Source organism: Cucurbita maxima, unplaced genomic scaffold, assembly GCF_002738345.1.
Source record: "Cucurbita maxima cultivar Rimu unplaced genomic scaffold, Cmax_1.0 Cma_Scf00015, whole genome shotgun sequence".
Lineage (NCBI taxonomy): Eukaryota > Viridiplantae > Streptophyta > Magnoliopsida > Cucurbitales > Cucurbitaceae > Cucurbita > Cucurbita maxima.
In genome coordinates, this window is record NW_019272031.1 from 3,331,390 (window position 1) to 3,359,342 (window position 27,953).

Here is a 27,953-nt window from a genome sequence, read left to right on the forward strand (position 1 = left end):
TATGAGAGATATTTATGATTTCATACCATAAATTATTATTATAAATCAGAGAGAATTTATGATTTCTTACTGTGAATTCTTATTATAAATTAAAGAAAATCTATAGTCTTTTACATCCCTTCTTTCCTATAAATCGAAGAGAATCTCTACATTTATTACCATGAATTCTTACCATAAATTTTACCATGAATTCTTACCATAAATCAAGGAGAATTTCTAGTTTCTTACCATAAATCAAATAGAATCTTTGTTTTTTATCATGAAATTTTATAAATCAAAGAGAATCTATGGTTTTTACCATGAATTCTTACCATAAATAAAAAAGAATCTAGGGTGAATTCTTATGGTAAATCAAAGAGAATCTATGGTTTCTTATCATGAATTCTTCCTATAAATCAACGAGAATCTATGATTTTTTTACCGTCAATTCTTATTATAAATCAAGGAGAATCTATAATTTTAACCGTGAATTCTTATTATAAATCAATGAGAATTATGGTTTCTTACCATTAATTCTTACTATAAATAAAAAAAAAATCTATAATTTCTTACCATGAATTCTTACTAAATCGAAGAAAATCTATAGTTTCTTACCCTAAATTCTTACTATAAATCGGAGAGAATCTCTGGTTTTTTTTACCACAATTCCGGTTAATCGAGGAAAATCTCTGGTTTCTTAGCATGAATTCTTACCATAAATCAAACAATAAATCAAAGACAATCCCTCGTTTCTTACAATAAATCAAGGAGAATCTATGGTTTCTTACCATAAATCGAGAAGAATCTATAATTTCTTACCATAAATTGAGGAAAATCTATAGTTTCTTACCATGAATCAATGAGAATCTATAGTTTCTCCATCAATTTTTACTTGGTTTCTTACTTGATTGAGGAGAATCTATGATTTCTTATTTACTATGAATCAAAGAGAATTTCTGATTTCTTACCCTGAATCAAAGAGAATCTCTAGAGATTCTCTTATTATGAATCTAGAAGAATCTATAGTTTCTTATCATGAATTCTTACCATGAATCAAAGAAAATCTATAATTTTTTGGTTTGTTTATTACCCTAAATCAAAGAAAATTATGATTTCCTCGTTTGTTACATAGATCAAGGCCTACCATGTAATCCTAGTTATCATTGTTTGTTACCATGATCAAAGAGAAGGTATGATTTACTGGTTTGTTACATGGATCAAAGACAATGTTTGATTTCTTAGTTTGTTACATGAATCAAGGAGGATATATGATTTCTTGGTTTGTTACATGGATGAAGCCTACCATATGATCCTCATTATACACATCTATAAATACATGAGGTGGTGACCCAGGCCTACCATGTGATCTTCATTATACACATCTATAAATTATAGACATCTATAAATACATGAGGTGGTGACCCATATAGGTCATAGTGCCCGGTAACCCTAAAAGAAAATGAGAAAAATCCCTAATTAAATAGTATTTAAACACTCATCTCCCCTCCATGATTTGTAAAATAATGAAACATTTTATTAAAATCATATTTATTAAAGAAGTTAGACCCAAACTTCAAAGCAGCAATAGGTAGAACAAATCTAGAAATGGAAATTTAGCAAACATGAAACTAAGGAACAGACCCAGAAAAAGAACAAAAAGGTTTATCACTTACAGCCTCTCCCCAAGATCATCTAAAGATCAATGGAATGACAATGGATGCTTCTCCCTAGTCCGAGCGACTCGATCTCTTTGATCTTTTCGTTTCTTCGGGAATAAACGAGTCTGCATCATGTCAAGCAACTGTGATTGAAGATGGTTGTTCATCTCCATAACTTGCTTCGTCATTCTAGACGCCCACATTCGGCTTTGTAAACGTGTATCGACTTTCATCTGTATTGCTGCCGATGTCCCTTCTGTCTGAACACACAATGGCAAGGGAGTATGAATATATTGATAATACAAGCTGCACTTTATCCATTGGACGTACTTAGCAGCTAAAGTAAAGGCACAATGTAGAAGAGTTGAAAGAGAGTGTGACCTTCATATCAAATATTTGCTGATTCAGTGAACCGGCACTTGTGAATCCAATGAGATTTGGATTCTCCCCGAGGGGTCGGGAAGAGGGAAAGAGAGGTATTGTGCTCGTCGACAAGTTGGCTGGCTGGGGATACTTGTCGAACTGTTTCAAGACTCTCTTACGGTTTGACGTAGAGATCAGCAGCGACGACCGTGGAACTGCTACCAAGTTGGTTATTCTCCCTGTTGATAGATCCCATATAAGTTCGTGTTCATCAACAAAAGAACATGAAGAACAGAACATTAAATTGCCTCGAACAAGAAAATTACATCTGAGGAGTAATTACCTTTCTTGTGTTCAAGCTTTTGAATGATCATCTGACTATTGATGTCCCATATGCAGACTGTGCAATCCTCGGATGCAGAAACTAGATCCATTAGACTGAAGGCCAGAGCAGTAATAGCTCCCCTGCATTAATGGTGGAAACTTGAACATGAAGTTACCATTAAAGTATACAAGGCAAAGGAACAAAGATGGTCTTGCAGCTTGTATAATATTAATTGTTGTCAAAGGAAAGAAAATATATATAATGTAACCGCCCAAGCCCATCACTAGCAGATATTGTCCTTTTTAGACTTTTTCATTCGAGATTCTCCCCAAGGTTTTTAAAACGCGTCTACTAGGGAGAGGTCTCCACACCCTTATAAGGAATGTTTTGTTCCCCTCTCCAACTAATATGGGTTCTCACAATCCACCCTCTTGAGGCACTGTGTCCTCGCTGGCACACCGCCTGGTGTCTGACTTTGATATCATGTGTAACAGACCAAACCCACCACTAGCAAATATTGTTCTCTTTGGATTTTCAGATTTGGGCTTCCCCTCAAGGTTTTTAAAACGCGAATACTAGGGAGAGGTTTCCACACCCTTATAAGAAATGTTTTGTTCTCCTCTCCAACCGATGCGGGATCTCACAATCCACCCCCTTGGGGGCCCAGCATCCTTGTTGGCACACCGTCCGGTGTTTGGCTTTGATACCATATGTAACAGTCCAAACCCACCACTAGCAGATATTGTTCTCTTTGGATTTTCACTTTCAGGCTTCCCTCAAGGTTTTCAAAACACCTCTACGAGGGAGAGGTTTCCACACCCTTATAATGAATGTTTCGTTCCTCTTTTCAACTGATGTGGAATCTTATAACAACGATAATAAGAATTTAAAAAATAACAGAAAAGGAAAGTCGTACTACAAACAACGCAGAGAAATTTCTAAGTAGCATACATTACTTGTGTCCTGTTGATGCAAATAATTGGCTTTCTTTAATGGTAATGCAGTTATCCAATCCAAATTCAAGCCTGCTAGCAAAAATTTTCCCATCAACAGTCCCAGAGAACAGAAATTGCTCAGTTGGATGAAGAACAATCTCAGTGATTCCCTCTACATGAGCTTGAGTTCCCCGAATCATTCCCGACATTAAATCCCAAAACTGCAACCCAGAAATGTTAATCAAGCTATAAGTTTATCAGACCTCAAAACAATAATAGATACAATGTTATAGTTTACCAACCTTTAAACTGCCATCGAGGGAGCTTGAAATGATCATCGACATCGAGTAGCCAGACATAGTAATTAGACCAGTTAAAGACGACTTATGTTCCATGAGACTGTATAATATTGGCTGTGCGCTTCCCACAAGTTCCACATCCAGCAAACTAGCATAAAGTTCGAGGGAAAAATTACAACTACGAAAAGTTACCGAAAATGCATCAATCAACGAGGTTGTAAAGGCATTGTGAAGAGAATAAATTTACCTAATCATGGACCACACAAAAATCATTCCATCGGCCGAACCAGTAATGAGAAACGAATCGTCCCAAGAAAACAGGATGAATTTTATGGGCTTATGATGCCCACTCCAAAGCTTAAGCAATTTACCACTACCAACCTGCAAATTGCCTCAACCAAATGAGACTCTGGAGGATGTATATGTACAAAATTCACATACAGATATACAAAATGGATTGAAAATAAGATGAACAACCAAATCAATATTGAATTATCACATATATGCATATAGATACCCAATACTGGATGAAAAAACAAGAGAATTTCAGCCAACTACTGACCTCCCAGAGATGAATATTACCGGAATGAGCTCCGCCTGCAAGATATACACCGTCCTTTGTTGAGGCAAGTGGTCCAATAGGCTCCAATGGATAGCTCCTAAGAGGGGACTGCGGCTGAAAAGGCACAATGATTTAAGGCTTAATATTGTAAATCACCCCTAAAATCGAACAAGTGAGTTCTTAATATTAATCGAGTTCAAGATTACTCAAGCGTGTTTGTAAAGAATCGAATCGTCTATGATTATACAAACAATGATAGCATCTGAAAGAAAATGTGTATTCAAAAGCAGATTAATCGATAGTTCAATACCTTGCTCAGGGACCAAACGAACATGGATCCACCACCAACGGACCCTTCCTTACGAGTCTGAGAAGCAACAAGGAACTCGTTTCTCAAGGAAATTAAACCATAAGAAGGCGAAGCGCAAGTCGGAATGTGAAGGAGAGTTTCGCCTGTTTTCGGATCCCAAATCGTAATCCCTGATCCCATGTTCTTGTCGCTGCACACAGCCAACGCCATTGTTTCGCCAACATTGCTCATTTTTTGACGTTGGAAGAGATGAAAGCAAAACTTCTCCCATTAATGGAGGATATGGAGGTAATGCATGCGAAGGCTCGACTGCTTATGCGCGTGCATTCAATTCAATGACGCCTGTCAATTGAAAGAGACAAAATCAGTTGAAGCGATTTAAACTTTCGGTTCACCTTCCAAGTTTGGCTTCAGGGATCAACGAGCCAGAATCCTCTCGGCGCTAGTGACCTCCGTGCAGTCAATTTGCCGCCACCGCCACAGCCGCCGCCGCCCGCTCGAACCTTTTGAAATAAATACAAAAATTTAAAATTAAAATTTTGGGCTACTTTATAAAATTTAGAGTTAAAATTGCTCTAATTTAATTTAATTAAAAGTTTAGAATAAAAATTAATCATTTTCTCAAAATAATAATAATAATAATAACACCAATTTTTTTAAGAGAGAACGAGGAGATTTTAACTTCCAAATTTTAAGTCAATAAATAAAATTAAAATTGAAATATGTAGTTTTTTTTATTACTACGAGATCAAAATTTCAGACATGTCAACGTTTTCAAGCGAATGTCTGTCTACTTTATTCCTCCCGAGCCTTCCATGCTTCAAAGGTGATTTTTCTTATATCATTCGTCCATTTCGTCTACTTTTAGACTTGGATCATCTCGAGACAGACACTATCCTGCCTAAAACGGATTCATTGAGAATATTCATTTGAAAGTTGACTCGGATAACTGTCAATGTCAAACTACAGTACAACACAATACATCTTGTTTAGCAAAAAGACAAAGATTTCTGACTTATCATCAAACAATCAGACAATCACATATTCACAAACCTCAAACCTCGTTAGTAGCTAATAGTTTGAATTTCCCTCTCTGCTTAGCCCTATCCCTGAGGATATTTTAGTGATAGGTTTTATAGGAACTGAACGATTCTATTTGGTCAAATACCTAACGACAAACTCCTATCTTCCGTTCGTTACAGTATTTCTGAACAAATTTCTTGATAACAAGTCTAAGAGTTTGATTATTGATGATTGTGATGATATCGACCGTGATTTCATACAGAACTGGAGCTGATGAATGTGCTAACTATTGATATGATGCCGGAAATAGACCGAGACGAAAGTTGTAACGTTCTTGATGATAATCACCAATATAATATAGTGTAGCAATTAAAGTACAAAAAAATTGAGAGTGATCGGAGTGCAACAATGGCGAAAATTTGTATTTAAAAGGAAGCAGTCATCCTTAGTCATCGGCTTTGTGCTGTAAATCTTGGAATTGCGAAGCCAGAAACTACACTCTCTCTGTTTTCAGATTTCAGTCGGAGAAAGCCGAGATCGATCAACGTCGTTCAGATTCTTAATCGCTGTAATGGCCGGTGAGATTTCTTCTCTTCGTTTCGTTTTCCTCTGCTTTCGAATCCTGTATGATACTGTTCTTAACAATGTCCAGATCGAGCGCGCGCTACCGCTCGTTCTTTTAGCCTATGGCTCTCATCGAATCCAAGCAAGAGATGGGGAGAATTGTTTTTTCTTTCCTATACTCCATTTTGGCTAACTCTTTGCTTGGGAATCATCGTCCCTTTCAAACTCTACGAGGTTTGCCCTCTCGAACTCGCTGAAATGGTGCCATTATCAACACTCTTTCTTTTGTTTGATATCACTGTATTGCTTGTAGTTTTATCTTGTTTCTGTTCATATTCGACTTTGTTTTCGAGAAGTCATCAAGGAAGAATGGAAGTGGCTAGGTTTCAAGATAGAATAGGGATTTAACCAAGAATTGGGACTCAACTGTGTTATGATTAAGCCTTTTCTGTTCTTGAAACCGATAATCATCCACAAATTGCTTTGAGATGAACTTTTCTCAAATCTTTCTATTATCAAAAGTCTAAACATGATGATTCTGATTGACAGAGTTTCACGGAAATGGAATATATGGTTCTTGGTTTGGTTGCAGCAGTTCCTTCTTTCTTGATACCAGTGGTGTGGCCTGGAGAGGTACAATTTACTACCTCTTCATTTCTATGATCCGATAACCAAACCCCCTTCACATATTTGTTTATGGGAACCAATGGATTACAGGTTAACTTCATGGGACAGGAAGATTTTCTTCAGTCTAAGGACTGGTGTTTCCCTAAGATTCACATGTGAAACTGAATGTTAATCACTAAAAAGTTCTAAAAAATCAAGATCTAGGCATATCAAGTGATATAATTTGCTTGGAATTGGTTGCAGGCTGACAGGAATTTGCCTTGGAAAGAGCGTTATTGGGTAAAGGTTCGTTTTCTACCCTTTTTTAGCATTAATACCATTAATGTAACCATCCAAGCCCAAACTCAAATCTACCGTTAGCAGATATTGTCATTTTTGTGTTTTTCCTTTCAGACTTCCCCTCAAGGTTTTTAAAACACGGTAGAGGTTTCTACACTTTTTATAAACAATGCTTCTGGTTGTTACAAGTGGTATCAGAGCCCGATACCGAGGGGAGGAGAACAAAGTATTTTTTTTTAAGGATGTGGAAACCTCTCCCAAATAAACGTATTTAAAAGTCTTGAGAAGAAGCCCAAAAAAGACTAATATATGCTAGAGGTGGGATTGAACTCTCAACTCTCAAACTAGATGGCTACCACATCAATTTAAACTCTACCTAAGATGTTTTCCTCTTTGTGGCAGGTTAGTCTATGGATAGCAATCTTCAGCTACGTGGGAAATTACTTTTGGACTCACTACTTTTTCACTGTTTTGGGGGCATCTTATACGTTTCCATCATGGAGGATGAACAATGTAAGAACGGAAAGAATTGAAAGGAAAAGTAGAAGAAAATATCAGAAAGAAGATAAAGGATTTGTTAATTTTGCAGGTACCTCATACGACGTTTCTTCTTACGCATGTCTGCTTTCTATTGTATCATGTCACATCCAACATGACTCTTAGAAGACTCCGGCATTCTATTGCCGGCTTGCCAGAGCATATTCAACGGGCTACCATGGTTGCATGGATTGTGGCTCTCTCATACTTCGTTGCATACTTGGAGACTCTGGCCATTTCTAATGTAATTTCCTATCTTTCTCCTCTTTTGTTCTTACAAAACTATTTCCAAGAAACCTTTTCTGATATGAAGAGGAAAAGGAGAAAAAATGAAATCTTCCTACTTGAAGAATCAGTCTTTTAGTTTATAACTCTTTTTTATATAGTAATTCAACCTATTGATACTTTGGGCGTGGGTAGTTCCCTTACTACCAATTTCAGGATCGGGATTCAATGTACAAATTTGGCTCTCTGTTCTATGCTATCTACTTCTTCGTCAGCTTCCCAATGTTCTTGAGGTAAGATCTCACTCTTGGTGCCTTAGTATGTATAAACAAGACACAAGTCTGCCATTTTTCTTCATGAGTTACAAAAACTAGACAAGGGAAGGAAGACAAATGACTACGATGGGGTACCCAGATTTTCCATGATTCCTTTGAATCATCTTCTATAGTTGTCACTCGCCTTTGCACATAATATGTATAAACATAAACTTCTGTAGTAGTTTGTCGAATTCCATATTACTTGAAAAGAAGAACGAAACATTCCTCACGAGAGTGAAAATTTCTCTCTAACAGACAAATATTGGCTAGCAGTGAGCTTGGACTGTTACAAATTGTATTAGAACCAGACACCGAGCAATGTGTCAATAAGGATGCTAGCCCCACGGGAGATAGATTGTGAGATTCCACGTCAAGCTATAATTTGTCCAATAGTGTTGAAAATTTAGGCGACTATAGTTTGTCCAATAGTGTTAAAAATTTAGGCGACTATAGTTTGTCTAGTGTTAAAAATTTAGGTGACTCTTACTTGTAGATGTAGCTGCCAAGTTTGGACCTTCATAGCTCTATTTTATCACATTAAGCCGTAGGGGCTTGTAAAGCATGCTTACACTTCTTTCTAATATCCTCCCATCATGTTGATTCAATGCACAACAGGATTGATGAGAAGCCTGGTGATCTCTGGGACTTGCAAAGAGTGGCCGTTGATTCTCTGGGAGCAGCAATGTTGGTGACAATCGTACTCGATCTATGGCGCATCTTCCTGGGGCCGATTGTACCAATTCCAAAAAAGCGATGCAGTGAGCCAGGGCTGCCATGGTTTCTTTAACAAATCAAATGAAACTTCAAAACCTGTTACCGTAGTTTTAGTTCAATTTTTTGACACTCTGAAACCCTTGTTTCAGATACCTTAAATAAAACAAAAAACTTCCTCATTGTCTACCACTTAACACTATTTGTGAGTTTTCCCTCACAAATTTACAAAGAGAGAAAACAAATATTAGATTCTTTGCTGTAATATGGTGTCATACACCTGCATCATTTTCCACCTGAAATATCATGTAATATTCAGATCTACATGTCCATGAATGATTCTTCTATTCTATCACTATGAAGATTAGTTAAAATTGAATAGGCATTTTTAACAGTAGACGATAATTGTGGGATAAAAAAAGATCTCGAGGAAGCAAAAGAAGCGTCAATCAAATGCTCATTGACTTAATCAGCAAAATTAATGAAACATGATAACTCTAAGACAATTTCCAGAAGCTCGCTTCAAGATTCATAGAAGCAAGTAGACAAAACAAGTTTGAAGAGGTAGAAACGAGAAACAGACACATGAGATTGTAAACAAATAATAAAAAGATTTTCCCTGGACTCGGCAACATCTTTGAAACCACCAAAGCTCAAAATTCTGCATGATGAGAACCATAGTTGGTTAAAAAAATTAAAGGGTATTCAAGATAGATAGTAAACATAAAATTTAAAATAGCTTATGTTGAAGGACATACATATTTTGTTGAAGGCCACAATATCACAGCTCTGGACATGCTCGTTTATGGGTTCAACTGTCAGACGTTCCTCAATCAAATTGTCAACAGACACCAAGTCATCCACAATTGTGAGCATTATCTGCAATTTCTTAATACCATATCCAACAGGAACAAGCTTGGCTGCAATTTAAATTTTAGTGTCAAAACCCATTTATAAGAAGTAACAATCAGTTGCATTACATGATAATAAAGTAATCGTTAGCAGATAATGTTGACACAAGAAAATGCTTTAGACTTACATGCTCCCCAGAGCAAACCTTCCATCTCAACGCTTCTCACGGCCTCTTCAAGTTTCTTCATGTCAGTCTCATCATCCCATGGTTTGATATCCATCAGAACTGAGGACTTGCCAGCTGAAAAAGAAAAGCATGCACCATATCATGAAAATCAGTTATGTAAATAAGTCTTTCTCTAACAGTGTAAAGGGGTTGCATAAAATCACTAAGAAAACTCACATTCCTTCTTCTTAGTAGAAGCCTTGATGGACGCTGCACGCTCCTCGGCAGCCTTCTTTTCCTCCTCAGTCTCTTCACCAAAAAGATCCATATCGTCGTCGTCGTCATCAGCAGCCTGAAAATTTTCAGAGTAATTAACGAGATGAAATCAGTCTAGCAAATTAACTCTATGATGCACCATGCACCAAGAGACAATGTATCGCCTTTGGTATGGAGCACACGAAACATATAGGCAAAAGTAAACATTAGATAATATTTCCACCTTTGCGTCCCCGGCCGGTGGGGTTGCAATTGCCTCAGCTGATTCGAACTTAACGCCAGAACCCTCTCCAAAAACAGCGCTATAAAACCATTATCAAACCCATCGGTTATAGAACAATTATTAAAGAGAACATAACCATAAATCTACGAGCATTAATTCAATGAAATCAGCCGCAAATTTAAGCATTTCGATTACTTACGAAACTCTCAAGAGTGCTTCGATGTGATTGCTCCACCTAGCCACGTTAAGATATTCGCTGGATACGGGTTTGGATAGACTCTCATAAACGGTAACATCATCCTTTGAAGGCTGATACCTGAAGAAAATCATTCATAAACGATGAACATAAAAAACCAGATCTACGCTTTACTCAGATCGAAGCCTTCGTATGAACACAATATCAAGTCAATTAAACAAAACGAGATCATAAACTAACCCGGAAATGTAGCTACGACTAAGCAAGTACTCGTCAAGCTTTTTCAAACCGGCTGCCGATTTGACATCATGGAGTGCGACCGCCATTTCAAACTGAAGAGATTTCTCTGTACGAAAATCCGAGAGCCTAGTAATTAATTCATAATTTGTCAAGAATTGAACTTGTGAGAGACATCGAGAGGAGTGGATCGGAAACTTACCGCCGGCAGGGACGCTGCAACTCAAAAATGAGAAGACGAGACTGGATGCTGATAATTTTGCTAAAGCCTGTTAGTGGCGTCTAGGGTTTCCGACTCTCTGCAGTATTTAAAGGATGGAGAAGGACGTAATCTGGTGCGCCGCATGTATGCTATGTTATTGAGCTCAATGCCAATCGATCTCTTAACTCAGTTAATCAATTTAAATTAAATTTGTATTGAATTACTAAGTTTTTTTGGTTTAAATTAACCTTTTAAATTTATTTATTTCTTTATAGATTTGTTTTAGCCTTTCTTTATTTATTTTAAAATTATAATTTTGATGTCACATTTTTATCTGTTTCTTCCCCTAAAAAAAAATATACAATATTTTAAAGTCTTAGTTTCAAATATAATAAAATATGCAATAAAAACACATTTACGATGGAGAGGTTTCTACACCTTTATAAACAATGTTTCGTTTCATGGATGATGTGCCAGCGATGTAACTAGGCACTGGAGGGGGCGGATTGTAAGAATCTCACATTGGTTGGGGAGGAGAACAAATAGAACAAAACAAGGTGTGGATAGTAAGATCCCACAATGGTTGAGATGGAGAACGAAACGTTTTTTATAAAAGCGTAGAAACTTCAGCTATATGGAAAATTACTTTCGGACCCACTACTTTTTCACCATACATTTCTATCATGGAGAATAGTTATGTTAGAATCGGAGAAAATTGAAAGGAAAAGTAAAAGAAAATAGCAGAAAAAAAATAAAGGATTTGTTAATTTTGTAGATACCACATACGAGGTTTCTTCTTCCGCATGTTTGCTTTTTGTTGTATCATGTCACATCCAACATGACTTAGAAGACTCCGACATTCTATTGCCCGGAGCATATTCAATAGGCTATCATGGTTGCATAGATTGTGGCTCTCTCCTACTTCGTTTTGCATACTTGGAAACTCTGGACATTTCTTTCTTAGAGGAATTTGTATCATTTTCAATCCCTGTTCGTATCTTATCGAATAGAAGGAGAATAACCATATCTTTCTACTCAAAGAATTAGTCCTATAGTTTACAACTCTTCTTTATACAGTAATTCAACCTATTGATACTTTGAGCGTGTGCAATTCCCTTACTACCAATTTCAAGATCGAGATTTAATGTACAAAGTTGGCTCTTTGTTCTATTTTTCCATTTTTCTTCATGAGTTACAAAAATTAGGCAAGGGAAGGAAGACAATGACAACCATGAATCATCTTCTATAGTTTTCATTGTAGGCACTCATTGTACAAAGTTTAGGTGACTCTTAAATTGATTGGAAAGAGAAACATTCCTCACAAAGATATGAAAATTCCTCCCTCCTCGATTATGAAAACCCTCCCTAGATTATGAAAACCCTCCCTAATAGAGGTATTTTGAAACCGTGAGATTGACTACAATACATAACAAAGAGCTTAAACTTGAGTTGTTGCAAATAGTATCAGAGTCAGAGAGCATTTGAGTTGTTGTAAATAGTATCAGAGTCAAAGAGCTTAAGCTTGTGAGCGATTGCAAATAGTATCTAAGTCAGACATTGGACAATGTACAAAACAATCGCAAGGTCACTTCTATTATAACATTAAGCCATAGGGGCTTGTAAAGCATGCTATTTTAGATTATTAAGTGGTAACATATAGTTCAGGGCCATCGTTAATGTGATGCCTTTCGAGTTCTCTTTTCTATTGTCAACTGATTTTAGCTTCCACACTTTACTCGACTCTGAAAGAGTTTTAACATCCTCCCTCCCATCATGCTGATTCAATACACAGCAGGATTGATGAGAAAACTGGTGATCTCTGTGACTTACACAGAGTGGCAGAACACTATTTCTTATGGTTGCTATCTTCCATTGCATGCAATGTTAGATACTTGGCTACATGTTGTCATACCCCTGCATCATTTTCAACATGAACAATCTCATGTAATATTCTGCTTTACATGCATGAACAATTCTTCTATTCTATCACTCCGAAGATTAGGAAAAATTGAATAGACATTTTTAACAGTAGACTGACAATTGCGGGATAAACAAAGATCTCGAATCAAATGCTCATCAACTTAATCAGCAAAATTCATGAAACATGATAACTCTAGGATAATTCATAGATAAAAGTAGCAAAACTGGAATGAAAAGTCGATACTGTAGACAAAACAAGTTTGAAGAGGTAGAAACAAGAAACAAAAGATCTTCCCCAGACTCGGCAACATCTTTGAATCCACCAAAGCTCAAAATTCTGCATAATGGGAACAATAATTGGTTAAAAAAAACTGAAGGGTATTCAAGATAGATGGTAAAATAAAAATGAGACGTACATATTTTGTTGAAGGCCACAATATCACAGCTCTGGACATGCTCGTTTATGGGTTCAACTGTCAGACGTTCCTCAATCAAACTGTCAACAGACACCAAGTCATCCACAATTGTGAGCATTATCTGCAATTTCTTAATACCATATCCAACAGGAACAAGCTTGGCTGCAATTTAAATTTTAGTGTCAAAACCCATTTATAAGTAACAATCAGTTACATTACATGATAATAAAGTAATCGATAGCAGATTATGTTGACACAAGATAATGCTTTAGACAATAATAATGGTTCAGAGTAAATTTTATAAAGTACTATCCTCTTAACAGGCAGTAGGATAGGGTAACAGAAGTACAGAAGAGCATGAAAAATGCAATGGAGAACAGAACTTACATGCTCCCCAGAGCAAACCTTCCATCTCAACGCTTCTCACGGCCTCTTCAAGTTTCTTCATGTCAGTCTCATCATCCCATGGTTTGATATCCATCAGAACTGATGACTTGCCAGCTGAAAAAGAAAAGCATGCACCATATCATGAAAATCAGTTATGTAAATAAGTCTTTCTCTAACAGTGTAAAGGGGTTGCATAAAATCACTAAGAAAACTCACATTCCTTCTTCTTAGTAGAAGCCTTGATGGAAGCTGCACGCTCCTCAGCAGCCTTCTTTTCCTCCTCAGTCTCTTCACCGAAAAGATCCATATCATCGTCATCGTCATCAGCAGCCTGATAAAATTTTCAGAGTAATTAACAAGATGAAAACAGTGTAGCAAATTAACTCTATAACGGAGCATGCACCAAGAGACAATGTATTTCCTGGCGTATGGAGCACACATAACATATAGGCAAAAGTAAACATTAGGTAACATTTCCACCTTTGCGTCCGCCCCCGGTGGGGTTGCAATTGCCTCAGCTGATTCGAACTTAACGCCAGAACCCTCTCCAAAAACAGCGCTAGAAAACGATTATCGAACCCATTGGTAATAGAACAATAATTAAAGAGAACATAACCATAATTCTACGAACATGAATTCAATGACATTTCGATTACTTACGAAACTCTCAAGAGTGCTTCGATGTGATTGCTCCACCTAGCCACGTTAAGATATTCGCTAGATACGGGTTTGGAGAGACTCTCGTAAACGGTAACGTCATCCTTTGAAGGCTGATACCTGAAGAAAACCATTCATAAACGATGAACATTAAAAAAAAAACAGATCTACGCTTCACTCCGAACGAAGACTTCGTATGAACACAATATCAAGTCAGTTAAACAAAACAAGATCATAAACTAACCCGGAAATGTAGCTACGACTAAGCAAGTACTCATCAAGCTTTTTCAAACCGGCTGCCGATTTGACATCATGGAGTGCGACAGCCATTTCAAAATAATGAGATTTCTCTGTACGAAAATCCGAAAGCCTAGCAATCAATTCATAATTTTTAAGGAATTAAACTTGTGAGAGACATCGAGAGGAGTGGATCTGAAACTTACCGCCGGCAGGGATGCTGCAACTCAAAAATGAGAAGACGAGACTGGATGCTGATAATTGCTAAAGCTTGTTTGTGGTGTCTAGGGTTTCCGGCTCTGTGCAGTATTTAAAGGGGGAGAAGGGCATAATCTGGTGCGCCGAATGTATGCTATGTTATTGAGCTCCATACCAACTCAGTTAATCAATGTAAATTACATTTGTATTGAATTACTGAGTTTTTTTTTTTTTTTTTTTTTTAATTATTTCTTTATAGATTTGTTTTAGTCCTTTCTTTATTTATTTTAAATTTATAATTTTCTTGTCACATTTTTATTTGTTTCTTCAACTACAAAAATACAATATTTTAAAGTCTTATTATGTTTCAAATATAACAAAGCATATTATACAAATATAACCTAATTTCTTGTAAGATTTTTTTTAATGGAATTTTAATATTTGTGAAAGTATTCTTTAAATTTTCAATTATGTCTAATAGTTTGGTATTAAATATAAAAATATATCATTATATTTGATAAATTAATTATTAAAACAATTAATGTATATTACATTAAATAAAAAATATATTATCGAGCAACATATCCCATCAATATGAAATTTGAAAACACGCACTACCTTCAACCAAAGGAACTCGCATTCGCACGACTACCGCTTCCACATCGACAAGCTTTGTGCTCAGGTTGACAAAATCGATGTAGTCACGATTGATCAAGTCAATGAGTTCATAGTCGAGAGCAGAGACATAAGCATGAAGCTAAATTAAATGGCACGAATGTCCGAAGTTCAAATATGTAGGATACAGAAAGATAGACCGGGTTTGTACTAGAGAGTTTTTGTTATTGTCAGATGCGCTTTACATTTGTGAAGGCATCTTTTTCAAGTTAACCCGAGTTCTCCAATTTCATTATTCAAAATTCTAAGATCCAATATTCAAACAAGAGTTTTGAACGCCTGTCTAGATTAAAGATTATACATTTTAACTAGTTGCACTCCATTTTTCGTATACATATACCACACTCTTATCCAAGATCCAATATTCGACCAAGAGTTTTGAATCATTGACCTGTTTGTCGAGATTATATATTTTAACTAGTTTCACTATGTTCTTCTTGTGCTACACTCTTATCCGATCTCCAATCATCGAGAAATATGAATATACAAGAGCATACAAAAAGCTAACTTGTAAGTTAAAATCTAAAATCTATTAAAACCTAAGCTAGCAATATGATAATGTGACCTAGCTGATGAATGAGGAAGTTGTTTGTTTTGCTCAAGATCCTTTTATCTCCATTTACAGTACAATTTGCTGTCAAAGGTTATTGTTCAACCCAGCAAAGAACGAAAGGTAAAATGTAAGAACATGGGTGATTCTTTTCCTCTGCTGCTTCAAGTAAATAAAGTTCCAAATTTAGGATACATTTTTACTGATGGCACAAAACACAAGTCGTCGATGACCAAAACTAAGATCAGCAAAATTCCTATACCAATCATTCTGAACTAAATTTCAAAAAGAAAATGAAAGAAAGGAAAAAAGTTACAAAATCTATACTTTCATACCAGAGAAAATGGCTTCCATGATAAATTTGATTTGAGTGAGCACTGGCATCTGGAGAAGCATGGAGGAAATCAGTGGAGAGACTCTAGGATTTGTACAAATACCACCCTACATGAAGTAACTAAGAGCCTTCTTTCTCCTAGAACCCCCTTCACCGTAGAGCTCGTTCCATTGTAACAGCTCGGTCATGTTTACGGACTCGGACGAAACGCTTGCGCATACCTGATTTGGTAAATTTCTCAACATATAAGTCAAGCCAGAAAAGGGGTTGAAAAGTGAATTCAAATACTTTGAGATCTCCTGTTACCCGTTCATGAGCGTATTTGAAGTCGTCCATATTTAGAGGTCGAATATCCTCACTTCCACTAAGAGCTGGAGCAGGTCTGCCATCTGCGAGAGCTGCAGCATGCTCCTATCAACACAGCCATAGCAACCAATATGATGAGCTTGTTCAAGAGAGGAATATGTCAATGAGTAACTTCATAAAGCAGCCAGACAAAGACTTCGAGTATATTGCCCATCAGAACTTATCAAGTATGAGAATAAAGCTCACTCGTAATGGATAAACTAGCCTGTTTTTCCTTCTCCCATTTGTCTTTTAAAATGTCGTTTCGAACATCAGAAAAAGATCGTGCAGCAGGGCAAAGAAAAAGAGAGACAAATAGCAAACCGAATCACCGTGTCGTCTAACATATCTATGTACAAGGAATCAAGCATGTGGCAAGAAGCACACTCATAATGAAAGAACTTGCCTTTTTTTCCTTTTCCAAGATCTCTTTAATTGGACGGTGTGCAGCAGCAACACACAGATTCTGTTATAAAACATAAATAAATAAGTTTGTTGCAGGCAGCAAATCATCTACAAAATGTCGAAAACGGTAGAGTATTCACCTTAAGGTCACTCCCAGAATATCCATCTGTCATACTAGCAACCGAATCAAAATCGAAGTCCTGAGACAAATCTTCTTTCGCCAAAATAACTTTGAGTATCTTTGCTCTGTTAGGAGCATCTGGCAAATTCACCATCAACCTGCAGATAAATCAAACTGTGAGTCTTCTACAAATGAACGGTACTAGCACAACAAAATAATAAAATTATAAGAAGACCATGTGTTTTTCTCAGGACATGAACAGACTGCGGGCTCTGAATCCAATTAAGCACTTTTTAGGTAACTGTTTACCTACGAGGAAGCCTTCGAATAACAGCTTCATCAAGGTCAAAAGGTCTGTTTGTGGCTGCAAGAACCAGCACCCTTTCTTTGTCTTTTGTTCGCAAACCATCCCAGTTCACCATAAATTCATTTTTCATCTTTCGCATGGCCTCATGTTCTCCTGGATTTTCTCTTCGACCCAACATGCTGTCAACCTAATGAACACCATCAATTAGAAAAGAAAACTCATGGTGAACAGATACCCACAATATTAGGAATGATTGATAGACGGGACATGAGAGGCTTACTTCATCAACAAATACAACACTTGGGGCAATTTTACTGGCTAAAGAGAAAACAGCTTTTACGTACTTCTCACCCTCACCAAACCACTGCAGAAAGACAGAATTTGTAAACCATAGAGTAATGGAGTAGAGCACAACTGAATGTGGCGAAGTCATGATCTATAATAATTGTTTTGCTGTTAACCTTTGACGTAATGCTGGACATGGAAATGTTGATAAAATTTGCACCAGCTTCAGTAGCCACAGCTTTTGCGAGCATCGTCTTACCTGTTCCAGGTGGACCAAATAACAGAATGCCCTTGCACGGCTTCACATAAATAATAGCTAGTGAGCTTCTTTCACCAAAAAAGGTTAGTTCAGTTTTATAACAAAGCTATATAGCAAGTTCTGGATAAGGATCTATTTTCTGAAGTACACAAAAAATGACCAGATGTTTAAGCCAACTAAAAAATATTGACATTGTAGCAACTTGACACTCAAGAAAAATTTCCTCTAACTGATATCCGTCTCTTCCTTCCTTCCTTATAAAGAATAAATGTAAGAGAAAGCTAACATATTGACCCCTATGGAAGAATAAATGTAGAGAATAATTATTGACCCCTATGGAAGAAAAAATGTACTGAGAAAGCTAACATTTTCCTCCAGCCAGTCTTCTGGGTGGCATTAGACCCTACAATAATGTACAAGCTAAAGAAAAATCCCTATTGTGCTCTTCAGCCCAACTGATTCAATTTCTGTAGATCTGCTTCAAGATGTCTATCATACGTTACATACTGCTCTTCTGCCTAAATGCAGTAGCTTTTAGAGAGCAATTTGCATTTTATCATTCAGGGTAAGACAAATTCTTAACCCTCAACAGTTTTCTTTTCAAAGAGCAGGTTTTTTATCTTACCAAAAACGGTCCTTCAGTAAATGCTGAGTAGGACAAAAAAATTTCAAGAGGTTTGTTTAGTTTAGATATTTGGGGAAATATACATTTTGTAGTTACTGATACACACTCTTGCTCCAAAGAGTTCTTAACTCCTCTATCTAGAATATCAGCTAGATATTAGGGAAAATATATGGGAAAGATCCTAAGAACTTCATCTAGAAGGGAGCTGGTGACAAAAAAAAGTTAGCACCTCATTGGCTAGCAGTGGGCCTCCCCTCCATTTCTCTCTTGGTGGTGTAGGAACCAAAACACTTATTGTATTACAAGCAACAGAGAATGGCAAATTGCCAAACTCAAAGTTTAGAGACTAAACGTGTAATTTAACTAAAAATAAAATAAGAAAAACAAATAATCATGCATATGGCAAAGGAAAAAATAACATGAATGCAGAAGAATCCATGGATTGATATCCATTAATTTCTCCAAACTTACAAAACATCCTAAGAAGCAGGATATATTTGTTACTTCATTTATGTATTTAATACTTCTTATACCTTAGTCAACTGCCCCTTGCAGAAAAGTTCGGGCCTTTGTAAAGGAAGCATCACCAACTCCTTTAGAGTATCCTTCACATTTTCAAGAGCTCCAATATCATCAAATGTGACTCCTATATCACTGGGTGGGATAACGTCTGCTAAAAGCCTTTTCTCAAATTCATTCTCCGTAACAACATCCTAAGTTTACAAAAAAGATATGGAATTTATTGATATAGTTAAGTAATAGAGTTGTTGTCGAGACTTTATTTAAAAATAAAATGAAATGGGACAAACAAATTTAGATCAATAAAAGAGCCAACAGCAAGAATTTGTAACAGAAACCTTAAGTGACTTCTTCAAGGACTTAGTTTCATTCTGGATAGCCTGTAAGATGCCAATCCCGTATTGAATGCTGCAAGAGTTGCAAAAAAAAGTTAAATCTGCAATTAGATGAACTGATACGACAGAAATAAAAATATTCAGTGAGGGGAGAGGCAGCAGTTGTAGACAACCTCTCACTAGACAAAAGAACTCTAGAATCAGGATCGGCTTCTAGATTCTGCATTAAATGATGGCTTAAGGCCCATCCAACTACCTTCTCCGCACCTGCAATAGATGAGAAAGTCGAACTCAGAAACGATGACAACAGCAATTTGTGTGGTTTCATAAAATTGAGTTACAACTCACTCTCATTTGTAAGTGTTTGATCCTTGATGCATAATGTCTCTAGACCTTCACAATCCATTCCACTCCTACTCAAAACCTGCTTTTGAAAATGTTGACTATGAAATCTAAAAGCACTACATCACCGACCCTACAAGAAATGCATTTAACCAAAATTTAATTAGTAAAAGAAAATGCTTACAACACGCAATTGATTAAGGTTTCCTTTCATTTTGAGAGTTTCGGCATCTCGTTCTAGCTGGTGCTTCCATGATACAAGAAGGCCCTCATCCTGCCATTATAAAAGATCAGTGTAAAAATTATCTCCAAAAAGTGATATGAAAAATCATAGCTATCCTTTCTCATAGACCTGCGGCATGTGGATAGTAACTTTATTGGGAAATAATTTTGTAAGAAGTTTTGTTGCTTTTGGGACTTCTTTCCCTCGGTCATGCAGTCTTCCAAAACTATCCTGTGAAAACCACAAACAAAGGAGCATCATGCATATGCCAAACAAATATTCCAGCATAAACATAGAGCACACGCACATATCTATATATTAACATAAACAAAATAGTGACAGCTATGAGTACCATAGTCAACATTTTCATTATCCCGTCCCAAACACTTTTAACAAGATTGCTATTAACCCTAAAACTTATTATTACTCACTATAGATAATTCATTTAACAATATGGGACAGGGACTTTAATTATCCTTTCCAGAGCACCTTTGAATCATACATTTCCACAAACATGGGAGACAATCAAATGCCGTGCATTCAAAAGTCAACACAAGAAATAACAGATAAAACTCCCATTTTAAAATAAAAATGACAATGAAGTAAAACCAGAAAACAAGGATGATGCGAGATCAAATAATTATCAAAATATTTCTAGAAGCCGCCTTTTCTCCATCAACTGCACAAGTAATTAACACCCTCGAAACATTTAACAGAATGCATCAAAGTCGTGTAAAACTGACATCAGAGATGGTACTGATATTTTTTCTCAAGTAGCCTATAACTGATCATTACCGGAAATGCCAAGTCAAGAAGGGCAGTTTGATTGCTGCCAAATTTTGTGAAAAGCAGGCCACCAGGATGCGACTGCAATGTAAATAAGAAAAATTATGCAGCAAGGACATGATAATATTAACGGAAGTGTGTTTGAAATTACAACTAAATAATTAAACTAAGAGGAAATATTTTAACATTTCTTTATAAATGAATTAAGTTTAAATCAACAATTTTCAAATTTGTTCAAATATAGTGAATGGACCAAAATCTCCCCATTTTGTCAATTTTAATGATTCTAACCAGAGTAGTGTTCAAAATAAATTTTATTTCCAACGGGTCAAATTCTATTCTGAAAATCTTCACATACAATCTCAAATATGAATGCCTGATGTCAGTTTTATATTATGAACACCATTTTTTGGATAAAATATTTAAAATTGGATAAATCATCACAGGAAAATTGACAAACATCTCAACAAACAAATTGGAATAAAATTAAAGGTAAATCTAAGCCCAAACTCCAGGAAAGTAACATTAGATAGGAATTACCTTCTCCTTGCGGTTGTCAGTATGAGTATGAGAGCCAATTACAATAACATTGTCAGGAAGCTTTTCAAGTCTACTTTTAAAAGTAGAATATGAATCTATATTACCAACAAGAGACTTCTCAGCATCTTTCATGAACAAAATGAAAGGAGAATTTCTGCTTTCACTAAACACCGCCTGATTAGACAAGTTAGAAAGGTTGATAAGATTAACCAATGATTGTGAGCAGAAGAAATCTATTCTTCTAAAAAAGAACTAGAAGACTAAACAACAACAAAAAACTACCTCAAATAAAATATCAATAAGTATCTTGTCCAATTCTTCCACGCCAGAGTTCTCCAAACGAAGATCAGTAGCTAAGGAGATAAGAAAGAACATGTTACTCATTCTCACAGACGAGGAAAATTTGTGAATTAGTACCTTGTTTAAAGTAATTTCATCAATATTGTTTAAAAAAAAAAAAAAAAAAACTTATAAGATCAAACTTGTAGGATAGATATTCAAGAAAAGCAACTTACTTCTAACTAAGAATGGGGGCTAGCACATTTGTTTTATAAAAAAATAAAATATAAACCAGCTTTCATTGAGATAAATAAATCACAAAAGAGCGGCATAAATCAAGAACCAATCCCAAGCAACATGGAGAGTAAAAGAGCGAAGACATAGCACATGGCACACTTATACATGATACATCAACTAAAGACCAAGGACAAAAGAAGAGGTGCTCCGGGGAAAAAAACTAGTCAATTAAACAAAAACTTACAAGTAACACACTAGAACGATCAAGAGACAATGCATGACAACCCATAAGGTAACGAATACGATTGACTCTACGGATATTAGAGAGAAAGGGAGCTGACTAATTGATTTTTCTATTAAAAAAGATCGTGGAATTGAAGTTCAAAGAAAACCTTATATGTCAGGCACAAGGAATATAAAAGGGAAATTTGAAATTTGAAACTAGAGAATATTATTTTGAAGCCAGGGATCCTCCAAAAACCAAACTTCATAACCATCTACCCCACACAATATTAACGAAGGACAGAAAGCTCCATAGATCATACAAGACTAAATGTTGGCAAGGGTCAGCATCATTAATTTAACACATGATTTTTATGTCATTCACTAATCATTTCAAGAGGCACATTTGGGAAATTACAAGAAAAATACATGATCTTTATGCAACTATGATAAAAAAAATTATACCATAACAGAAATATCCATAGCCTCCTTCACAATATCCCCCAAGATCAACTCCATCAGGTATAAGTTTATCGAACCTAACACCAATTTTTGACGAAGTATTGTTGTCAAAAGTTAATACAACCTTTCCACGAGTTCCATTGGGTGGGCCCCTGGAAGTAAGAAAAAAGTCATTATTTACACAAAACCAGTTAACGAGTTCTTATTATGCCAAAAATAAGAAGAGAAAAGTACAACCCAAGAGTAAGCAGAAAAAAGATTTCTGTTATGTGTCTTGAACGCAATAAGCATAAAATAAACATAACATACATGCATACAAGCAAAAGTAAAAAGGTGCCCTCGTAACACTCATTAAAAATTAATAAGTTTTGATCATATGAAAAAAAAAATTACATATGTTTAAGTTCATATTAATAAGTTCTGTAGCTATCTTTTGTTTTACAAAGCTATTAATAACACTCGAAGAAAATCATAATGAAAACTCTTGCCCACGTCTCTACCCAACCCAAGAGCCCTTTAACCCTCTATAAATTCTACTGTTTCAATCCAGCCAACTATTATCAAATAGCCAAAGAAGCACTCATCAAACATCACAAAATGATCTCTATTAAAAGCTAGATTCACTCCAAATTAGAATTGCTAACTGATTATGGTAAATGATCTGCACATAAACCAAGGGCACAAAACCATAGAAGAAGACCTCTGGATGAGATTGATAAAGCCGGTCCTACTATGCACATTCAACCAAGCAAAAAAAAATGAAGCTTCTTAGTGGCTTTAACACTCATAAGCGAAGTAAAAAGAAGGGAAAAAAAGATGAAGCAGGCACTCTGCTAGGACAAAAACAGTCTACATGAGAACACCCGAAGAATCAAGAGTCCAAACATAAGTGTCCTTAAACCCAAGGCAAAAATGATATCCACAAAGAAGAGAGCCAAAAAAGACACATCAGAAGTTCCACAAACAACTGTCTCATAAAATCAAAGTTGTATGAAGGGAAATCTAAAGCACAAGCATGACTCTTCATCAATAGATAATTTCAAAACCTTGGAAAAATGATGGAGATCAACGAGATTGCATTCACAGAATTCCTAAGGTGATGGTGAATTAATTCACCATAACATTGTGCCACAAAACATACAGAATAACCATTCAACCAGAAGAGCCCAATCTTTAAGCCATAGATAGGAAATTAGCACATAAGTGGGTATATTACGTAAAGCAAACAACTAAAAACATTGTGCATACACATACAAGTTAGTCAATAATTAAACAAAAAGAGGCATACAGCTGTACACAGCATTTGCTAACATTGAAGAAGTTGTACGATGGAATACATAAGTATTAATCTCAACACACACACAAAAAAAAAAAAAAAAAAAAAAAAGAAGTAGAGTACGTAAGCATTATACCTTGAGGGAGATGTTGTTGGATATATCCCACCAGAAGCTGAACCAATAAATCTTACTCTATCACCTGAAATTTTCGTACTCGAGTAAATTTCTGGTCACTAAATCAAGAAATTCTACAACATGCTAAAAACAAAAGAACAAGAAACTAGGCATAGATGCATAAAGAATTTTAATCCTATACCAATTTTTAAAAAGTTATTCTTTGCTGTCCCAGAGGATGATGGTATTGAGTCCATCTCCATCTTAGGTTGAGAATCAGGGGCAAACAAGGTAGCATTTGAAGAGCTCGGTGTATCTTCATCACCAGCCATTTGATCTGTGTTCTTGGTAATCTCAGTAGATACAATACTCTGTTTAGAACAATTACAAGATTTTGCTACATTAATTCCATCCTTCGGCAGCTCTGCTTCCTTTGATGATAAACCCTGCAACACATTGGAGCATCATGGAAAATATAAAGAATAAATGAAGGGTGATATCTGCATCATGGAACAGGGATACACGCATAATGTCGAATATTAAGTAGAAAAAAAGCCATCAAATAGTGAAATGAACATTCACAAAAAGCATGACTGACAATATGAAATGAATTTTTTTAAAAAAAAGTAATCTAAATCTTACACCCAAAAATGAGTGGCTATCAAAAATGAGTAGCTTGGCCCCATAGTAGTTGGCAAGTGCCTTTGCTAGCATCTCTTGATATATCTCTGAACCTGCAGCAACATTTCCCAAGGGAATTCAAGTATTATTAGAAATATAGACAACGGATTCTCAAACCTTTACTACCAAGAGGCAGAGGGAGAGAAACTAACCAGCAGGACCAGAAAGTAGAATTCGTGGATTCACCGTATTTAATTCTGATGTATACTTTGAATGTTCTTTATGCTTCAAGTGTATGAAAGAAGCGGAAATAAGCACATTCTTCGTATTCTCACTGCAAAAAGCAAACAAAGTTGCTAAAATTTCATATGTGCATATGAAAATGTTAGAAAGTCTTATTGGGATTGGTTTAAGTTAGTCAGTGTTCATCAATATCTTAGATTAGTTCAATATTGAAAATGGGTTTGTTTAGTTCAATATTGAAAATGGTAGTTTAGTTGCAAATAAAAGTTAAATAATGTATTTCATGTTTTTTTATAGAGTTAATGTACATCATCCTCCCTTACAAGCTCAATTTGGTGCCTCCTGAATTACTTATTTCTCAGATCAACAGAACCTCAGAAAATCCACAATCCAATTTTTATCAACTCAATGGTCTCTTCTCATGTGCCATTTACACAAGACATCTCTTCATACCAAAAAGTCGGCCCATCAACTTTCTCAATCGATGTTTATTATTTTGAACTGTAGCCTAATGCGCAAGCTTAAATACAACAAGGAAATTTGTAAGAGTTATAAGGTAATAGTGCAAAGTAGGTGGTTTGAGGTGTTTTCAACCCAAAAATGTTAGTCCTAACTCCTAAATATAGTGTCTGTCCCTTTCAATAGTTATCCTAAGGACAAGAAACAACAACAAAATTCCAGCAGTTTACATATCAACTAGTATGTCCCCCTTGATACAAGATGCTTCATTTTGATGAAGGATACCCAACAATGAAGCACGTCACACTATTTTGACCAGAACAATGGCATACACATACCAATGGTGAAACTCAGGTGTGTGTCTATGAAGTCCAAACATGTGACAAACATTCTAGACATCTTTTATAAAAGAAAGAAAGCTTAAAGCTGACATAGAAATGGTAACTTAATAACACATCAATTAAAACCACATATGAAGTACAAAACATGTAATAACGGAATGTGTACCTCAAATAATATGGAAAGTTCTCAAATGAAACCTCTAAGTCCCTTCCATCAACAATCCCCGCATGAACGTCTTCTTTAAATGCTGCACACCGCAAAGACATTCCTGAGGTTGATGCTGGCTGCAACTCCCCAATCCACTGGTTTCTTTCTTCCATTACCTGTTTACAGATACTTTTGCTCAATTTCAGTTTACAACTAGTTGACTGAGCTAACATCCTGAACAAAGGCCCTATCAAATCATTCACCCCAGAGAGTTTTACATTGCCTGCCTCTATGACAGCGTCTGGATTGGAGCCGGGATGAAGATTCCTGTTAGTTGTGCTTGAGTCTACAGCTTTATCATTTCGTACTTCTGGATTTGAGTTGGCTTCAAGAGCATCAATGTCAAGTTCCATTGCATCATGAACAACAGAATTAGAAGGTAGTTCAGCACCTTGGTGTGTTTTACTGTTGGTCTGAGAAGGAGGCTTCCAACGTGATATATCCTCTCTGAGGCTTGAAAGAGAAGCCAAAATCGAGGCCCCAGCCACAGCAGAAGGATCACCAGTCCTCTTTCCGAGCTGCAAGAATTTTCCAACACCACTCTGAACCTCTAAACCTTTAACTGAAACATCATTCATAAGTTGCTGAAATATCTATATTGGTGGAAATCAAGAAAAATGTCACATTCATTGAAAGGCAATGAGAAAAAATTTGTTAGATGGAGAATGATATTCGATAAACAATATATAAAACAAAACAACAAAAAATGAAATGATCTGATAATTGAAGGATACATAAGCATGGTTCCCCAAAGCACCGAAGACCACCTCGTCACCAGAATTAAGCACACAGCTGGTGTTCCTCTTGACTGCCAACCCATTAATCATCACTGATCCCTTGCCTCCCGTACTTTCAAGCACAGCTACAGTACTACCCTCACGCTGTTCACCCCCAGAGTAAAAGTACAACCAATTATTCATAGTTTATTAACAGGTACCAAAAAAATGGCAGTATGAAAATGTCTAGGCACTTGAGAACGCTCTATTTTAATTAATTGAAATAAGTGCTGTACAGTAAGCACGCTTGACATCAACTTCTTCTTTCTATACTTAATGAGCTAAAGAGACTTTTAAATAGGAGCACTTCGAAGTTACCTGAGTGTGCTTGATCTTGCAAAGTGTCCCACTAATTGTGTGATCCTTCAAAGGAAAATTGCAACCTCTACTAGAGCCAATTGTAAAATGTGACGAGAAAATATCAACATTGGAGTTCTGCATTTAAAACATATCTCAAAATCCCATAGATGGAGTCAACAGAATACTATAAATCATAAACTTAGTAAGAAATGAAGCTGTATATCAGTGGGAATTTAATTCGACTTGGATCTATGATTCGCGACTCCAAAACTGATAAACAAGAACCAAATGATACGTTTCGACTTCTTGAATGAGCATTAAATTACCTGACCGAACTCTGAGAGAAGTCTACACCAAGGAGTCGTCGTCTCAAAACTTGTATTCTGCTTCGAAGCATAGTGACTCCAAGATGAAAAAGAAGTCCTAGGCCTATCCCCTACCAGTGAAGTTCCTTCAACCATATGAAACAAACCAAATCAAACCCAAACGTCCAAAGCCACCCTTCACACAACATTCTTATCTTTAATCAATTAACACTAAAAATTACAACCCATTAAACCTTGGGAGTACGAACCACCTACCCTCTGCGATAGGAGTGGTAACAGCGACAGCCGCTGGTGCAGCATCCTCCTTCAAAGAGCTCACACCTTCTCCAGCATCAACTCCGACGATCGGACCACCACCAGGTCCATGCTCTCCAGGATCCACAGTCGGCGGGGTACACAATTCCTTAGAATTCTCCACCGCTGGCATCGATTTCTCTGAACCACACCCATTTTCCACCTGAAACCCAAAATCTCTAAACAAATCAAGAACCAAAACTCCAATAATCGCTCCAATAAAAACTCAATACTACCCAAAACAACAAAGACTCATAGATTCTACTCATCAGGCATCAACCTTTTGACGCTTCGGCGACGATGGCTTCTCCTCCGACGACGAAGATCTCTTGCTATTGCTACCAGAGAGAGATCCACTTCTTCTCGTTGAAACCATGACTCTCTTCTGGGTTCCCTTTTTCTTTCCCCTTTCTTTCCCCCTTCGATTTCCTATCTGTTTATGGACGCGACCAAATTTAATTG

General features: G+C 36.3%; 5 protein-coding genes across 17 annotated transcripts; 1 reads left to right on the forward strand and 4 right to left on the reverse strand.

The window, feature by feature from the left end:
• Positions 1–1,491: 1,491 nt before the first annotated feature.
• LOC111490125 (protein ROOT INITIATION DEFECTIVE 3-like) lies at positions 1,492–4,928 on the reverse strand. Its single transcript, XM_023138627.1, has 8 exons — positions 4,432–4,928; positions 4,122–4,235; positions 3,807–3,940; positions 3,563–3,707; positions 3,282–3,481; positions 2,344–2,465; positions 2,019–2,239; positions 1,492–1,897 (listed from the first exon to the last, which is right to left on the reverse strand). The coding sequence occupies exons 1-8, from the start codon at positions 4,660–4,662 to the stop codon at positions 1,679–1,681; spliced, it is 1,386 nt and encodes a 461-aa protein (XP_022994395.1). The 5' UTR covers positions 4,663–4,928; the 3' UTR covers positions 1,492–1,678.
• An 896-nt stretch (positions 4,929–5,824) lies between these two features.
• On the forward strand, positions 5,825–8,803 carry LOC111490163 (cycloeucalenol cycloisomerase-like). Of its 2 annotated transcripts, XM_023138675.1 has the most exons (8): positions 5,825–6,032; positions 6,107–6,252; positions 6,568–6,651; positions 6,889–6,930; positions 7,327–7,437; positions 7,514–7,705; positions 7,882–7,979; positions 8,619–8,803. In XM_023138675.1, exons 1-8 carry the CDS (start codon positions 6,026–6,028, stop codon positions 8,788–8,790), a joined length of 852 nt encoding a protein of 283 aa, XP_022994443.1. In that variant the 5' UTR covers positions 5,825–6,025; the 3' UTR covers positions 8,791–8,803. The 2 variants fall into 2 exon arrangements, with proteins under 2 accessions (XP_022994443.1, XP_022994444.1); XM_023138676.1 differs by lacking the exon at positions 6,107–6,252.
• Positions 8,804–9,139: 336 nt separating this feature from the next.
• On the reverse strand, positions 9,140–14,759 carry LOC111490178 (elongation factor 1-delta 2-like). 3 transcript variants are annotated; one of them, XM_023138698.1, is made up of 8 exons: positions 14,690–14,759; positions 10,668–10,773; positions 10,431–10,547; positions 10,232–10,310; positions 9,970–10,084; positions 9,754–9,867; positions 9,473–9,634; positions 9,140–9,375 (listed from the first exon to the last, which is right to left on the reverse strand). In XM_023138698.1, coding segments are annotated over exons 2-8 (675 nt in total). In that variant the 5' UTR covers positions 10,754–10,773; positions 14,690–14,759; the 3' UTR covers positions 9,140–9,373. The 3 variants fall into 3 exon arrangements, with proteins under 3 accessions (XP_022994466.1, XP_022994467.1, XP_022994468.1); XM_023138699.1 differs by lacking the exon at positions 14,690–14,759 and adding an exon at positions 10,867–10,974; XM_023138700.1 differs by lacking the exon at positions 14,690–14,759 and adding an exon at positions 10,867–10,937 and having other exon boundaries at positions 10,668–10,793.
• On the reverse strand, positions 12,927–14,789 carry LOC111490177 (elongation factor 1-delta 2-like). The gene is made up of 8 exons (XM_023138697.1): positions 14,690–14,789; positions 14,491–14,596; positions 14,250–14,366; positions 14,070–14,148; positions 13,806–13,920; positions 13,590–13,703; positions 13,203–13,364; positions 12,927–13,123 (listed from the first exon to the last, which is right to left on the reverse strand). Coding segments are annotated over exons 2-8 (675 nt in total). The 5' UTR covers positions 14,577–14,596; positions 14,690–14,789; the 3' UTR covers positions 12,927–13,121.
• Positions 14,790–15,928: 1,139 nt separating this feature from the next.
• Positions 15,929–27,940, reverse strand: LOC111490081. Of its 10 annotated transcripts, none has more exons than XM_023138558.1 (29): positions 27,772–27,940; positions 27,453–27,654; positions 27,198–27,322; positions 26,890–27,006; positions 26,530–26,676; positions 26,187–26,388; positions 26,023–26,105; positions 25,754–25,911; positions 24,757–24,878; positions 24,566–24,657; positions 24,126–24,369; positions 23,945–24,008; positions 22,536–22,684; positions 21,615–21,685; positions 21,333–21,506; positions 20,802–20,873; positions 20,136–20,237; positions 19,968–20,057; positions 19,790–19,865; positions 19,615–19,708; positions 19,445–19,514; positions 19,121–19,300; positions 17,880–18,002; positions 17,699–17,782; positions 17,421–17,605; positions 17,131–17,269; positions 16,992–17,051; positions 16,547–16,651; positions 15,929–16,461 (listed from the first exon to the last, which is right to left on the reverse strand). In XM_023138558.1, exons 1-29 carry the CDS (start codon positions 27,865–27,867, stop codon positions 16,348–16,350), a joined length of 3,540 nt encoding a protein of 1,179 aa, XP_022994326.1. In that variant the 5' UTR covers positions 27,868–27,940; the 3' UTR covers positions 15,929–16,347. The 10 variants fall into 10 exon arrangements, with proteins under 10 accessions (XP_022994326.1, XP_022994325.1, XP_022994324.1 ...); XM_023138557.1 differs by having other exon boundaries at positions 26,014–26,105; XM_023138556.1 differs by having other exon boundaries at positions 26,014–26,120.
• Between the last annotated feature and the right edge of the window lie 13 nt (positions 27,941–27,953).

Excerpts from the sequence above, each read along its gene's own strand:
- LOC111490125 (XM_023138627.1), bottom strand. The coding sequence starts at position 4,662 with ATGAGCAATGTTGGCGAAACAATGGCGTTGGCTGTGTGCAGCGACAAG. Across the intron at positions 2,466-3,281 it reads TTTGCATCAACAGGACACAA|GGGAGCTATTACTGCTCTGG; the intron begins GTAATGTATGCT and ends CCATTAATGCAG. Across the intron at positions 2,240-2,343 it reads AAAGCTTGAACACAAGAAAG|GGAGAATAACCAACTTGGTA; the intron begins GTAATTACTCCT and ends ATCTATCAACAG.
- LOC111490163 (XM_023138675.1), top strand. Across the intron at positions 7,706-7,881 it reads AGACTCTGGCCATTTCTAAT|TTCCCTTACTACCAATTTCA; the intron begins GTAATTTCCTAT and ends GGGCGTGGGTAG. Across the intron at positions 7,980-8,618 it reads AGCTTCCCAATGTTCTTGAG|GATTGATGAGAAGCCTGGTG; the intron begins GTAAGATCTCAC and ends AATGCACAACAG.
- LOC111490178 (XM_023138698.1), bottom strand. The coding sequence starts at position 10,753 with ATGGCGGTCGCACTCCATGATGTCAAATCGGCAGCCGGTTTGAAAAAG. Across the intron at positions 10,085-10,231 it reads CACCGGCCGGGGACGCAAAG|GCTGCTGATGACGACGACGA; the intron begins GTGGAAATATTA and ends GAAAATTTTCAG. Across the intron at positions 9,635-9,753 it reads AGGTTTGCTCTGGGGAGCAT|CCAAGCTTGTTCCTGTTGGA; the intron begins GTAAGTCTAAAG and ends TTTAAATTGCAG.
- LOC111490177 (XM_023138697.1), bottom strand. The coding sequence starts at position 14,576 with ATGGCTGTCGCACTCCATGATGTCAAATCGGCAGCCGGTTTGAAAAAG. Across the intron at positions 13,704-13,805 it reads TTCTACTAAGAAGAAGGAAT|CTGGCAAGTCATCAGTTCTG; the intron begins GTGAGTTTTCTT and ends TTTCTTTTTCAG. Across the intron at positions 13,365-13,589 it reads AGGTTTGCTCTGGGGAGCAT|CCAAGCTTGTTCCTGTTGGA; the intron begins GTAAGTTCTGTT and ends TTTAAATTGCAG.
- LOC111490081 (XM_023138548.1), bottom strand. The coding sequence starts at position 27,867 with ATGGTTTCAACGAGAAGAAGTGGATCTCTCTCTGGTAGCAATAGCAAG. Across the intron at positions 24,658-24,756 it reads TCTACTTTCTGGTCCTGCTG|GTTCAGAGATATATCAAGAG; the intron begins GTTAGTTTCTCT and ends ATGTTGCTGCAG. Across the intron at positions 20,238-20,801 it reads TTCTTGACTTGGCATTTCCG|GATAGTTTTGGAAGACTGCA; the intron begins GTAATGATCAGT and ends TGGTTTTCACAG.